The following is a 13,119-nucleotide window of genomic DNA, read 5'->3' as shown; positions in this document are numbered from 1 at the left end:
TTATAGATGAGTAAACTAAAGCACAAGGGTGATGTCATCTACCCAAGGTCACACAGCGGGTCACGGGCAAAACCAGGGTCAGTGTCCGGTGTGCTCCAAGTCTAAGTGAGTACCAAGTTTCCCACCTGTCAATGCTGAAGACCCTCAGATCCGAGTCTCCAGACCAGGTGTCCAGCTGCCTGTGGAAGGTTGGAAAGGGCCTTGGAGTCAGGGGTGTGACCTCTGCCACGCTCTCACCTCCATCTGCCAGAGGTTCTGTCAACTCAACCCCTTGGAATCTCCACCGGCTGCTACCAGCACCCCTCCCTGGATGGAGGCTGCAGGGACGGCCAGCCCCTCTCTCCGTGCCAGCCCAGCTTCCACTAATCCACTTTCGGGGGGCGGGGCCTGGGGGGCTCAGTTGTTAAGTGTCTGCCTTGGGCTTAGGTCATGATCCCAGTGTCCTGGGATCGAGCCCTGTGTCGGGCTCCCTGCTCACTGGGAAGCCTGCTTCTCCCTCTCCCACTCCCCCTGCTTGTGTTCCCTCTCTCGATGTCTGTCAAATAAATAAAATTTTAAAAAGTAATAATAATCCCCTTTCTAGACTGTGCCAAACCCTTCAGCTTGTGCATGCCTATCCGTACAAATTGCTGATCTCCCACTCCCAGTTAGAAGGTTTTTCTAGAACTGAAAGAGGCAAGCCACCAACACTAGCTAATATTTCATAGCACAGAGTTCTTAAGGCAAAGATCATTCTCAATGAACGTGGACTTAAGTCCGTTTCCAGAATCTGGATATTTTCAGATGTGCGTGTGTGGCGGTGGTTGGCTTATCTTCAGTCTGATTTGCTGGGTTCTTGCTGTGGCCCTGAGGCTCTCTGCACTCTGGGGGTGCTTGGTGATGCCATTTTCTTCTGATTTCTTGGCGCTTGTGTCATTACCATGGTCTTCAATTCTTGGTTTCTTGGCAGGAAACTTCATGCCACTTGTCCATTTGTGTGTTAATTCAGCTAACAGGATAAAACTAGCAGGAAGTCCCTCCAAACGGGTGGTTCAAAAACCTCAGTCCCGCAGGCTGTGTGCGTGTGTGTTGTGTGTCCAGCCCTCTGGGGTGGGTGGTTCTCCCTCCTTGGCACCCAATTTGTGTGTACTACCCTCTGAGCTACAGCCTCAGGACCGCTGCCAGCCCAAGGTATAAAGAGCTTAGTTTCTTTTATGATACAAATCAAGACCCTGTGCATCAAGCCCTAACACGGTTGCCCTGACCCTGACCAGAGGGTCACCCCCATGACGACCCTGCGAACCTTGTAGACTCTCGTGAACCTCACAGCAGATCCCGAGAAGACAAGGTCATCGTTCCAATCCCCAGAAGAAAGCAGGACGCAGAGGCGGTAGGCAATTTGCCTGTCATAGGAGTTCCACTTGCTGGGATTTAAACCCCAGGGGTCTTTGGAAATAAACATTTCACAAGGGCACTTCCCTGCTTCAAGCCCCTCAGAGTCTCCCCATCAAGAGGGCCGGCTGTCGCAGTCCCCTCCTGTCTGTAGCTTTGTCTTTCCATCTACCCAGCCTCCCTTTCCCACAATTTCTGGGACCAGGGTCTGTGTCCCCCTTCCCTTCGGGAACTGTTCCTCCGCATTCCTTACAGCTTTTGGGGCTCCTACTGCTGTAAGTGCCACCCCACTTCTAAGGAGAGTTGGGGGGCTGGAGCAGCCCAAGTACAACCCGGAGACTCTTGAACTGCCCATGCTTGGCTGGAGGGCAGTGGGGGGGATGCCCCACTCCCCAGCACATCTGTCCTGGGACCTGGACTTTGGCCCCTCCTCTGCCCTGTGCACTCATCCAGGTCCTTCCAACAGGCCAAGTGGGTTCCTGGGCCACACAGCAGTGCCCTGACCTCCCCATGCTCCAGGGGGTCCTGGTCTGGCCCTGGCCACACAGTGCCTTCATTTTCAGCACAATTCCGGCCACCACCCTCCCCCTTGCCTCCCACAGCAAGCAGGCCAGTCCCACCAGTGCTGCCAGCCCCTTTATCCTCTGTGCAGAATGGCGCCCCCCCCAGCCCACCCCAGTCATGTCCCTAACCCAGCTTGACATCACCTTCCCTGGCAGCTCTCTCACAGGCCCCCGACTGCCTGCATCCTAAGACCTCCTGCCCTTGCCAGGATGGGGAGCCCCCCCCGCCCGGGGCAGGGACCACATGGTCTTGGCCACCTCTGACCCCGTGTGCCTGGCATACAGTAGGTGCTCAGCAAAGACAGGTAAGTGAAATAGAATCGAGTAGACCAAACACCTGGTTTATAAGGACCAGAACAGCAGTCTGATCCAGTCCCCTTATCTGGGGATAAGACCCTTTAGCTCGGGGCATGGCCTCTGACCTCAGCAGTGGCTCATGATCCTTCCCTGGAGTCTGGAAGAAGCCGCCGGGTCTGAGATGCTGTGTCTTCCCCTTGTGACGGCAAGGAGAGGCCAGTCAAAGGGGACTCCCTCGGCCCCCACCCAGGGAAGCAGCCACGCAGACTCGCAATGGCTACCTCTTGCCATTCATTCCCACACACGGAGGAGTCAGCACTCAGGCACAACCAAGCACACTTACTCTGACTCCAACGGCTTAAAAAAGGGATTCCCTGGCCCACCAGCCTGGTCCAGCAACGGCACCCCGGGGCAAAGGCAAGGGACCGGCTAACAATCATTTCCGTTTACGTCGACAATTTCTCCACAATTAAAAAAATTAGTCATTGGACCAGTCTGGTGAAGAGGTAATAAGGTGTTTATTAAAAACTTTTTCACCCAGAGGCAATTAAAATTTATAATTTAAAACCCAGCCCACTACAAAAAGGGGAGGGAGTAAAAACTGTGCAACATTGACAAGAGAACCAAGACAGACAAGGCCCGGGAGGGGCGGCCCCACAGCCCCAGGGTCCCGCCTCTCCCGAGGCCAAGAGCAGCAGCGGCCGGACACTGGGGTCGGCTCCAGCCCCTGGCGCAGCCCAGGGCACGGTCCTCGCAGGCGGGGCCGGACCCCGGGGAGAGCCCTCAGTAGTGTGTGTTCGTGGTGCGGCCTGGACCCACGACCTGCTCACTCAGCTGTGGACGGAGACAGAGCAACGGCTCAGACACTCCCGGGCAGGCCAGCGGCCTCCGTCCCCCACCTGGAGCCCAGAGGCAGAGGTTTTCAGGACCCCTGGGGACCCGTGTGGGCGCCTTCTCCTCTCCGCGTCAGGAGGCGTGCCTTCCCAGCTGCGCCCCAGCCCTGCAGCAGTGTCCAGAGCCCCTACCTACCTCCCCCGTTGCTGAGACTGTACCCCATGGCCACTCGCTGAGAACGCCAATCGCCATAGCTCCTGCATGGGCGGAGACAGGACAGTCACCATCCATGGGGACCTTGGGGAGGCCAGACAAGGACCCTCATTCCCAGAGATCTCCTGGCACCACAGGGCCCATCTCACAGGCCCGAGCAGCGACTCACCCTCGGTCTCCCTCCAGTGTGCTCTGGATCTCCTTCAGGACCCCTGCAGGATTGGGGGGGACAGAGGCGTGGTGACGCCAGCAGAGACCGGGCCAGACACAAATGTTTCTCCCCCTTCTACTGGTGGGGTGTTGGACGGGATGGCCCCTCAGGGTAACGGCCCTCACTTCTACCCTGGCGCTCCACGCTTCCCTTGGGACATTCCTCACAGCAGCCCGCCAACTCCTGCCCCAACTCACTCTCGTCATTGAGCAGAGCATGTTCCATCACTCGGCCGGGCCTTCTCTCTGAAAGGCAGAGGCCCAGTCAGGCGAGCCCAGGGGCCTCTCTGCCCCAGCTCCCTTGGAGCGGGAGCGCCAGAGCCCAGAGCTCAGGACCGGAAAGGATGCTGTTTCTACCCAGCCCGCACACCCCCTGCAGGCCTGGGGCTCCCCTCCATCCTCTTCGGTCTGGGTCTGGGCCTGAGTATTACAATGCCTCTGTCCCCCCACACCCCTGGCCACAGGGAAGCCCGTCTTACCCTCTCCATCACTCTGGCTCCCTGAGTTCCTGTGGGGGGAGAGAGGGTGAGGATGGAGGGGGGTTGGGGGGACTTGGGCTCCTCATTCCGGCTCAGAAAGCCCTGATCCCATGAAGAATGAGGTCAGCTGACCAGGCCCACCCTGAGCCAGGGCGGTAAACCAAGCCTTGCCGGGGATGGCAACCTGCACGGGAGGGAGGCGCCTACGACGGGGTGTGGGGGGTGCTGGTGAGCCAGAGCTAGGAGGGTGGGGGGTGGGCTTAGCTCACCAGGGAGGGGATCTCTGGCCAGCCGCCAGCCTGAGACCACCTGTCCTTCTGCTGACCTGGCTCGGTCCAAGGCCTTCTCTGGGCCTGATCCGTTGCGGGGGCGGCTGTGGCTCTTGGTCTCTGCTGAATCCACCAGACACCGGGGCTCAACCAGCCACTTGGTGGAGAGAGAGAAGCGCTCGAACTCTGAGGGTGAGATCAGGTAGAAGCCTGCGGGCAGGGGAAGGAAGAGAGGCCAGGCAGGTAAGGCCAGCCCCCGGTTCCTGGACCTGGCAGCTGCCGAGGGGACACCCCCACCCCCCAACCCCACAGGAGGTACGAGGGGCTGGGGCCTCCCTCGAAGTCCTCGGCTGAGGTACCTCCGGCCTGGCTGCCCGGTGGGACCCCCACACTGCATACACCCCCCAGCAGAAGTCCCCCCGCGCCTGCCCCGGGCCCACCTTGGCCGTATTTGGTGAAGACACAAGAGGCGATGCCGCTGACGTCCTCGCGCCGGATGCAGCTGTACCGCACCTGTGGCTTGAGCAGGGGTAGTGAGACCACCTGCACGTCGCCCAGGTTGGTGAGCACGGCCAGGTGATGCTCCCCGTAGTCCTCGGCTCGACAGCTGCCGAAGTGGGCCACGCTGACCCGCCGCACCCGCGAGCCCTCCAGGGCGGTCAGCTTCAGCTTCAGCTTGGCACTCACCTTGGGCAGCGTGAACACCTGGGGGCAAGGGCACAGCTCGCAGCCCGGCCCGACCACAGCCCCCGGCGCGCCGTCCAGCCAAGCGAGGATTTCTGGCTTCCCTGCCCAGTGCGGCTGCACGGCCTGGCTCCCTGGCAGACGGCCCCCCCACCCTTCCCAGCGAAGTCGGCCCCCTCTCTGGGTGCCCCCTGGCGCTCAGCCCTGCAGCCCCTGGACGCCGGGCCTCCTTATTTCCATGTCTGTGCTCGCTGTCCCTCCCACAGACACAGGTCCTGCTTCAGTGCCCCCCACGCCGACCCTGGAGCCCTCTTCTTCTGTGCCTTCTTCGGTGGCCTTGCACGCGTCCGCTGCAGAAACCACAACCAGCCCGTCCTCTGAGCTCCCCAGACGCCCCCAGGATTCCCAGGGGGCCCGCCTGTACCCGAGCAGCACCTTGAACTGCTCCTCTGACACCACGAGCAGCTGGTGGCCTCCCTGCATGTCCGGGCTCTTCGACAGGTCATGTGCCACCTCCAGGGGCTCGGGAAGGGGCACGCTGTGTCCGTCCAGCACCAGGATGCCCACCACAGGCGCTCGGTGCATCAGCTGGATCTCCTTGGCTACGGGGCAAGAGGCAAGTGGTGGGCGAGGGCAAGGCTAGAGGTGCCACCCCACCCCAAACCTAGGCAGAGGAGCACCCTCTGCTCTCCCTCTGCCCAGCACTCACCCTGCTCTGCCCGCACAGGCTCGTCCATTCTCCGCTCGGCGGGGGGCACGCGCAGGGCGAAGGCGTAGACGGTACCCCCGTTGGTGCCGGCCCACAGCGAGGGGCAGTGGCGGGAGCCTGCCAAGAGGCAAAAGTTTGTACCTAACCCACGGTTCTGCAAGTCAGGTGGAGCCAGGTGACCTGGGCTTACGTCCTGGCCTTGCCTCTCACTACCTGTGTGACTCCAAGGTCAAGTTGGCAAACTCTGGAAGCCTCAGTTTCCTCCCCTGTGAAATGGAATGGCTGTGGGTCCTGTCTACCCCCTGGGGTGTAGAAGGGCAAAGCTGGGAAGGCTGACAACCAGGGGCCCCACGCACAGATCATCTTGAATCCAGGATAGCTTGACCCTCAAGACCCTCGTCCCTGCCCCACCATCCCTGCCCTGGTAGGAGGCCACAGGGGAGCTTCTGCAGAGCCCACTGGACACCAGCAGGCATGTGACGGGGGAGAAGTGACATGTCCCAGAGCGTGGCGGAGCCTGAGTACGAAGCCAGCGCAATCTGCCTTGGAGAGGCAGGCGGGGGGTCCGGTCTCCCCGTGCTCCCAAGTGGAAGCCCCTCTTAGGGTCCTCCCAGCCAGGCCGGGCAGCAGCCGCCAACGTGGCCTTGGGCCAAGGCCGTGCTCTCCCGGGCCCCCCACCTCAGGCTGGCCACTCACTGTCCCTCAGGTAGGTGTCAGCGAAGTAGAGGGTCCGGACGAATCCCGTGAAGGAATCCTCCGCTGAGCGGGCCTCGATCCTGCGCTGCACCGGAGCCAGCTCCATGCTCTGCACCCCCACGCGCTCGGGCCTGGCCGCCCCCTCCTGTCCCTGCAGCGGGTGGGGCCGGGCCTGAGCGGGGGCTCCTGGCCTCCCCGTTCTGGGGACATGGGATTGCTCACCACCAACCCATCACACCGCCACCCGTCTGGTATTTCCTGAGGGCCTGGCCCTTTACGCTTGGGGAAGGGGAGGCATAGACATGCGGTGTGATGTAGCCAAGGCCACGGGGCTGGCGGGCAGGGCGGCAGGGCGGGAACCCGCTCAGCGTGGCCGCGGCGAGTGGGGGAGACGGGGCTAGTGTGGACCTGCTGCGGGCTGCTCAGAGCTCTCCTGGCCTCACGGCCGGTCTTGGCCTCACCTCTCCAGAGGGACCAGCTGGCCGCCGCTTCCGGCTGGACACCCGGCTCCGACGTATCCGGCGGAAGGACTGGCGCAGGGACTTCTTCAGGGACTTCACACGGGACAGTGGGCCCTCCAAAGCTAGCTGGTCACTGGGGTGCAGCGTGCATCTGGGGGCGGTGGGGGGGCGACACATCTGGTCATCCGTGCTGCCAGGGCCCAGGGGTAAGAGCCCAGCGACAACCCTAGCTCCAGGCCCCAAACGCCCCGGGGAGGCTGCTCACTTGACAAAGACCTGCCGCCGCTGCTGGTGGTCAAAGAGGCCAAAACCATGGCTCGTGCCGAAGGCCACAAGCCGCCACTCAGAGTGCAAGGCCAAGGAGGTGACCACAGCCGGGGGCTGGCACTGCACCAGCACAAAGGGCTGGAAGCCGGGCTCGAAATGCACGGGCCCCGGGCGGGCGCACAGGCGCTCGTGCCCCTTCCAGCGGTAGCCCTCCTGGTCCTGCAGCAGGTCGGCCTCCACCTGTGCCACGCTGTGCTCCGCCTCCTCGTCGTTCAGCTCCAGCACCAGCACCTGGCGGGGGTGGGGAGGGCAGGTGGGCTGAGCGACTCCCAGCGCCAAGGAACCCTGGGACTGCAGGGACCCTGAAGGTGGAGAGTGAAGGACCCGGGACCCACAGCCAGTCCCGGGGCCTGAGGACAGCCAGAAGGCCTCTGTCCAACCCTCGACCCTGAATCCTGGCTTCTGGAGGAGAATCGGTCATCCCACAGGCCTGTCTCTATGGGGACCAGGCAATCCCTCCCCCCTGGGAGAAGCCCCACGCCACAGGGACAGGTGACGGTCACGCTGATACCATCCATGGGCGCTCAGGAGACCGGCTCCTGTCCTTGCTGCCCTCCAACCCCTGGACACTGCCCAAAGTCACCTGGCCGCTCCTCCTAGCTGCCCTGCCCCCAGCGCAGCCTTCTCACCTGCCCCGCCGTGCCTGCCACGGCCAGGGAGCCACTGTATTTGCAGAGGAAGATCTTCTGGATGCCCAGCCTGGGATCATCACTGTAGGGGTCGAAGGAGCCCACCTGACAATGGAGGGGAGGGCCACAGGTGACTGAAAGTGCCAGACCCAGTCTGTCCTTGCCCTCCCCGGTTTCCAGGCTCCTGGCCTCACCTTGCGGAGTGGGGGCCACTCATCCTCGCCCTGGACATTGAGGCTGTCGCTGGGGTCTGTGTCCGTGAGGAACACCCGGACCGTGCTCAGCTTGTAGAGCAGTCGTAAGCACACGCCGGAGGCGTCCCAGAACCGCACGGTGCCATCCTCGTGCCTGTGGGCAGAGTCCACCTGCCAGTCACGGGGGAGGTGGGCCCGGGGGCGGGGGTGGGGTGCTAGGACTGGCACGCACCCTGCTATGCTCCCACCCCGTGCAGTCTACTTGGCAGGAAGATGCCATGACGTTGCCTACCCCGTGAGCAGCAGGTCCCTCTGGGGAGGGGCTGGGGCCAGACTGGTGCCACCATCAATGGGCCACTCCTGAAGAAGGAGACCAGAAGTCCGTGGGCGAACTTGACCCGAGGCAGGGCCGGGGCTCGTGTCGGACCTACCATGGTGGAGAAGTGTGTGTGCTGCTGGCTGCCGGCGGCAACGATGCGCTCCCACAGCTTCAGGGGGATGTTGGAGACGTGGTGGGAGCAGGTGATGGCGGAGCAGTGCAGGGAGGCCAGGTAGGGAGGCTGCACGGGGGGCCAACCAGCCGCCTGCAGGTCAATCACCACCAGCTCCTCCTCGGCCAGAACCACCAGGGCATAGGGGTCGTCAAAGGCTAGGGGACAGGTGGGGACGGAGGTGGTAGTGTCAGGAGCCGTGGGAGCCGCAGGAAGCAGTTTCCCCCGCCCAGCCCTGCAGAGTCTGAAGCTCTAGGGTTATACTCAGAGAATGTGCATTTTAAAAACAAGCTCCAGATCCAACAGAGAACAGAGAGAATGACACCCCACGACCGACCAAGCAGGACTCATCGCAGGTGCACGAGGCTACCTCAATGTGTGAACGTCAATGAACGGAAACCATCACGCACACGCTGAAGGAAAACACAGGATCGTATGGGTATATGCGGGGAAAGCATCCGACAGACCCTAACACCGGTTTATGATACGCTCTCAGTAAACTAGGAGGAGGAGAACTTGTCAACTTGGTGGAGATCACCTACAGCGAAGCTACAGCTTGCGTAACTCGATGGTAAGAAATGGGAAGCTTTCCCACTAAGCTCAAGGACAAGGCAGAGGCCCCTCTCCGCTTCTCTACAAGCCCAGGCTGATGCAATAAGGCAAGATAAGGAAATAAAAGGTATACAGCTTAGAAAGGAAAAAATAACGTTGTCTTTATTCACATATGACGGGATCAGCTCTGTAGAAAACCCAAAAGAATGGACCCTACTCCTAGCATCCCCCATCGGGTGTGTGGAGGGAAGGGGCTGGGAAGGAGGAAAAGCAGGTTCGGGGTCTCCCTCCAAACGGGCCGGTGTGTCCCGAGCAGGCCCGACCCCTCACCTAGAGGCCTTGGCCTCATCAGGCCAGACTCCTGTGGAGGGGAGGCCCACCCTCGTGGAAATCTCCTGACCGGCCTCCTCTCCGGATTTCCACATCAGCCCTTTCCAGTCTTGCCTGTCGCCAGTTCATGAGACTGACTCAGGGCTCTGCCGTCTTGGCTTCTGCCCCACCCAGGAAAGGGAGGACTTCACGAGTCCAAGCGAGGACCTCCTTGCCTCTCAGCTGGGTGCTATTCAACCCAATAGGCCAGATCTGCCCTCTTCAGGCTAAGTCCTGTCAGAGCCAGGCGAGGGCAAAGAGAGCTCAGGGTGGGTGCGAGGTGTGGCCAGCAAGGACGAAGCCACAGGCTGGCGGTGGGGGTGTGTGTGTGTGTGTGTGTGTGTGGTGAAGGCCCCAAGAGGGGTGCAGTGGGAGTGAGGGACTCAGGCGGCTGCGGGCTTGCGAACAGGCGGGCCACATCCCTGCACCTCCCGGAGGCCAGCCCTCTGCACCCATCCCCGACGCCCGCCTACCCGCCGCAGGGTCCGCCTCAGTGAGGACAGTGAAGTCGATGACACGGGAGGTGAAGTCGAAGGCAGTCTGCTGGCCACCGTGGACCACCGAGATGCAGTGGCGGTCCCCGTAGCTGGCCCGAGGCATGCCGCCCTGGAAGATGGTGAAGGGCAACCTGGCCGGCACAGAAGAACCGTGGGCTGGGCTGGGGCTGGGGCTCCCAACACAAGCTCAGAGAGCCCCCGGCTGAGCTAGCAGCTTGGACTGTCCTGGGACCGAAGGGGCAGGACCGGGAGGGAGGCCAGTCTCGAGGTCAGCACTCACTCAAGGTCCCCGTGAGGGGTGGGGTGGACCCCCATCACTTCCTGATCGCAATAACCCAGGAGAACTTGGGCGCGAAGCGTGGCTCCGGAGCCTCTGCCTCAGGCAGGGGCCCCCCCACCGCTCCCGCGGCTGCTTGTATGTGGATCTCCCTGTACGTCTCTGCCTGAAGAAACAGGTCTCCTGCTACAACAGTTTGAACCCTGCTGATCTGAATCATCTCTGTGGGAGGGTGGAGGTCAAGAATGTTTGCTCAGGAATTAGCCATGAGAAGTAATGAATGGCCTGCTCTCCCTTCGCTGCCGTCGGAGACCCCATGCAGGACCCTACGGCAGTCCCTAGACGCTGCCTGCCGCAAGCAGAGGCCAGAGCAGCCCCCTAGGAGGCCTGCAGACCGGGACAAGGACAGAGCATGGATACCTACCCCTGCTTGGTGGTCAGCCAGAAGATTTTGGTAATGGCTTTGCAAGGAAAAGGACCTACAAGGAAAGGAACCAGCTTGCAGAAACTCTTTACAGAGTCTCATACTGACCTTTTTTTTTTTTTTAAAGTGGGTCCCACACTGAAGCCCAACATGGGGCCTGAACTTACAACCCTGAGACCAAGACCTGGGCTGAGATCAAGCGCTGGTGCTTAAACTGACTGAGCCACCCAGGCACCCCAATAAAGGAACCAGCCTGAACTGGGCCGTCTGCTCCAGGGTCCGCAGGGCACAAACACTTCACGCCCACACCTGCACAGCAGACCTGTGCTCACAAGTCCCGCCCTGAGCAGTCCCCCGACAGAGCCACGAACAGCAGCGGAGAACCCACCGCATGGCTCTGGACAAAGCCTTCACTTCTCAGGCCCCGGCCCTGCTGCTAGGAGGTGAGCGCCTGCACCCCTAACTGGGAAGGACAGACTGGGAGCAGAGGACACCGCTTTGCCAGCTGACGGGGGTCCTGGTGACAGGTCAAGGCCGGCCCCACGAGGCGGGCGGAGCACTGACCATAAGGCGTGCAGCTGCGCAGTGGCTCTGGCTGTGGGGCGTCCCTGGAAACGGGCCACTGGCAGTAGCTACCATCAGAGTGGCAGCTGACAATCACGTGGCCGTCCCGCTGCCAACAGACGTTCTCCAGTTGCTGCAGAGGAGGAGAGGGAGAGGGCGCAGGCCGGGATCAGGGTGCTGCTGGCGCCAACACCGGCACCCCCAGGCCTCAGGACAGGACTGTCTGGGTGGGTGGCATGGCCCCTGCCCCCCGCTCCCCACCCCCTGCCCCGCATGGCCTACCTGGCTGCTGAGGAAATGGCAGAGCACGCGGCTGGCCCGCAGGTCCCAGATGACAATGAGGCCCCGGCTGTAGCCGATGAGGACCTGGTCGGGGTCGTGGGGGTGCTCCTGCAGAGCCTCCACCATCTCAAACACCCGCCGCTGGCGGGCCTCTTCGGGCAACCTGGTGGACGGAAGCGCAGTGAGGCCATGGTGCCGCTGCTGCTGGCGGACGGGACCGACCACGGGGCACAGGTGCACACCGCGTGGATGCGGCAGCCCAGCAGGATCACGAGGCCACACCGCTGACTGGGGAGCCAAGCACAGGACAGGACAGTGAGGACAGAAACTTAAGGATGCATACCCGCGGGGAGGGGCTAGAGGAAGAGAAGGCCGGGACCTCCAGGGAGGGAGGGGCTCGGGACTGGGAGGGGCGCGTGGGGGCTCCGAGGAGCCGGCAGCAAAGCTCTAGTTCTTTCCCCAGGGGGTGCCTGTGGCGGTGCTCACGTTACCAGAATCTGCTCAACTGTACATCATATCTAGCGCATTTCTGCGTAGAGGTGGTGTTTCATAATAAGAAAAGCTTTTAAAACCCACTAAACAAAACTCTCTACGTAAGTGGGACTGGCCTTGAGCTTTGACCCCCTCCTCCTTCTCTGGGCCTGGAATGCTGATGTGAAGTCCGGAGCTGCTGCAGCCGTCGTCCTGTTGCAGGACGACGAGGTGGCAGGCACAGGACCCAGAGCCAACACCTCAGACCAGACCAGAGAAGGCTAGGCAAACAGCCTGGACCCCCGGGGTGTTTCTAGGAACCCAACCAAGCCAAACCTCTTTTCATTTAGAACGACGATTCAGACTGGCAGCAGGGGGTTCCCAGGGCACTCAGACTGGGGGAGGCCCCCAGTCAGACTCCCATCAGCAGAGTGAGGTGGGCGCTGGCACGGCCACCTGAGGAGCAGTGCCCCCCGCAGGCCCGCCCACAGACTGGGCGGCCAGGCTGAGACGCCGCCATGCCCGCTGACCTGCAGACAGCTCTGCTCTGACCACGGCCTGGCTGGCCTGATTCTACCCTGCCGGGTGGAAACACACAGGTGTGTGCTTGGAGAGACCCAGCCCCAAGCAGGAAGCCTCTCACCCCAGCCTGGACAGCGGGCCCTCGGGAGTGAGACAGAAGCCTGAAGCCTGCACTAGAAGGAACGGGGTCCCAACAGCTCAAACGTGAAGCAGCTTCCCGTCGGAGTACCCTGGCCTCCTCTCCATCCCATGACACTGCAGAACATTCCACCGTGGCTAACCCTTCATCTCCAACTCCTTTGGGCCCCAGCCCCCGCTCTCCACACCCAGACCTGCTCTGACACCCTCACCACGGGACAAAGCCTCCGGGATGATCTGAAGAAGCCTACAGGGTCGTGGCTGTCCAGGATTAGGCCACAGGGCCTGCACGCAAATGAAAGCAGCACAGACTCCAAAGCCTACGCCTCCCCAGAAGCTACCCCTCCTGACACAGTGAGGTTTGGGCCTCATCTGCCCCGGCGAGGAGCCCCCGGGGTTTTGAAATTCATGGCAGCAGCGCGAAGAACACCAGACTAAGAACTGGTGACAGTGCAACAACCATGAGGAGCCTCATTTCCTTCACCTCTAAATGAAATGACAAATTATCCCCCAGACCTTTGGAAATCGCTGCGACGCTAACACATGATGGAGTGAGAGTCTCCATTTAGGGGACAGGTGGGGAGCTGAGTCTCTCT

General features: G+C 61.7%; 1 protein-coding gene across 2 annotated transcripts in view; it reads right to left on the bottom strand.

The window, feature by feature from the left end:
- Window positions 1–2,730: 2,730 nt before the first annotated feature.
- Window positions 2,731–13,119, bottom strand: part of LLGL2 (LLGL scribble cell polarity complex component 2) — a 33,892-nt gene continuing 23,503 nt past the window's right edge. The window contains exons 7-26 of one of the 2 annotated variants that reach the window (XM_080827261.1): window positions 11,393–11,555; window positions 11,111–11,243; window positions 10,547–10,601; window positions 9,822–9,976; window positions 8,368–8,585; window positions 8,229–8,296; window positions 7,937–8,090; window positions 7,743–7,847; window positions 7,052–7,344; window positions 6,787–6,937; window positions 6,326–6,476; window positions 5,630–5,746; window positions 5,356–5,522; window positions 4,677–4,941; window positions 4,293–4,446; window positions 3,968–3,996; window positions 3,687–3,734; window positions 3,448–3,490; window positions 3,261–3,322; window positions 2,731–3,065 (exon numbers count right to left, since the gene is read on the bottom strand). In XM_080827261.1, coding sequence (XP_080683387.1) covers window positions 3,058–3,065; window positions 3,261–3,322; window positions 3,448–3,490; window positions 3,687–3,734; window positions 3,968–3,996; window positions 4,293–4,446; window positions 4,677–4,941; window positions 5,356–5,522; window positions 5,630–5,746; window positions 6,326–6,476; window positions 6,787–6,937; window positions 7,052–7,344; window positions 7,743–7,847; window positions 7,937–8,090; window positions 8,229–8,296; window positions 8,368–8,585; window positions 9,822–9,976; window positions 10,547–10,601; window positions 11,111–11,243; window positions 11,393–11,555 — 2,539 coding nt within the window. In that variant the 3' untranslated portion in view covers window positions 2,731–3,057. Of the gene's footprint in view, window positions 3,066–3,260; window positions 3,323–3,447; window positions 3,491–3,686; window positions 3,735–3,967; window positions 3,997–4,292; window positions 4,447–4,676; window positions 4,942–5,355; window positions 5,523–5,629; window positions 5,747–6,325; window positions 6,477–6,786; window positions 6,938–7,051; window positions 7,345–7,742; window positions 7,848–7,936; window positions 8,091–8,168; window positions 8,297–8,367; window positions 8,586–9,821; window positions 9,977–10,546; window positions 10,602–11,110; window positions 11,244–11,392; window positions 11,556–13,119 lie in introns of those variants that run through there. The other variant, XR_013968217.1, reaches the window with a different exon arrangement.

The sequence above is a fragment of the Martes martes genome (genome assembly GCF_963455335.1).
Source record: "Martes martes genome assembly, chromosome: 16".
In the NCBI taxonomy this organism is placed as follows: domain Eukaryota; kingdom Metazoa; phylum Chordata; class Mammalia; order Carnivora; family Mustelidae; genus Martes; species Martes martes.
The sequence above is the reverse complement of the archived record's forward strand: the minus strand, read 5'-3'. Positions and strand labels throughout refer to the sequence as shown.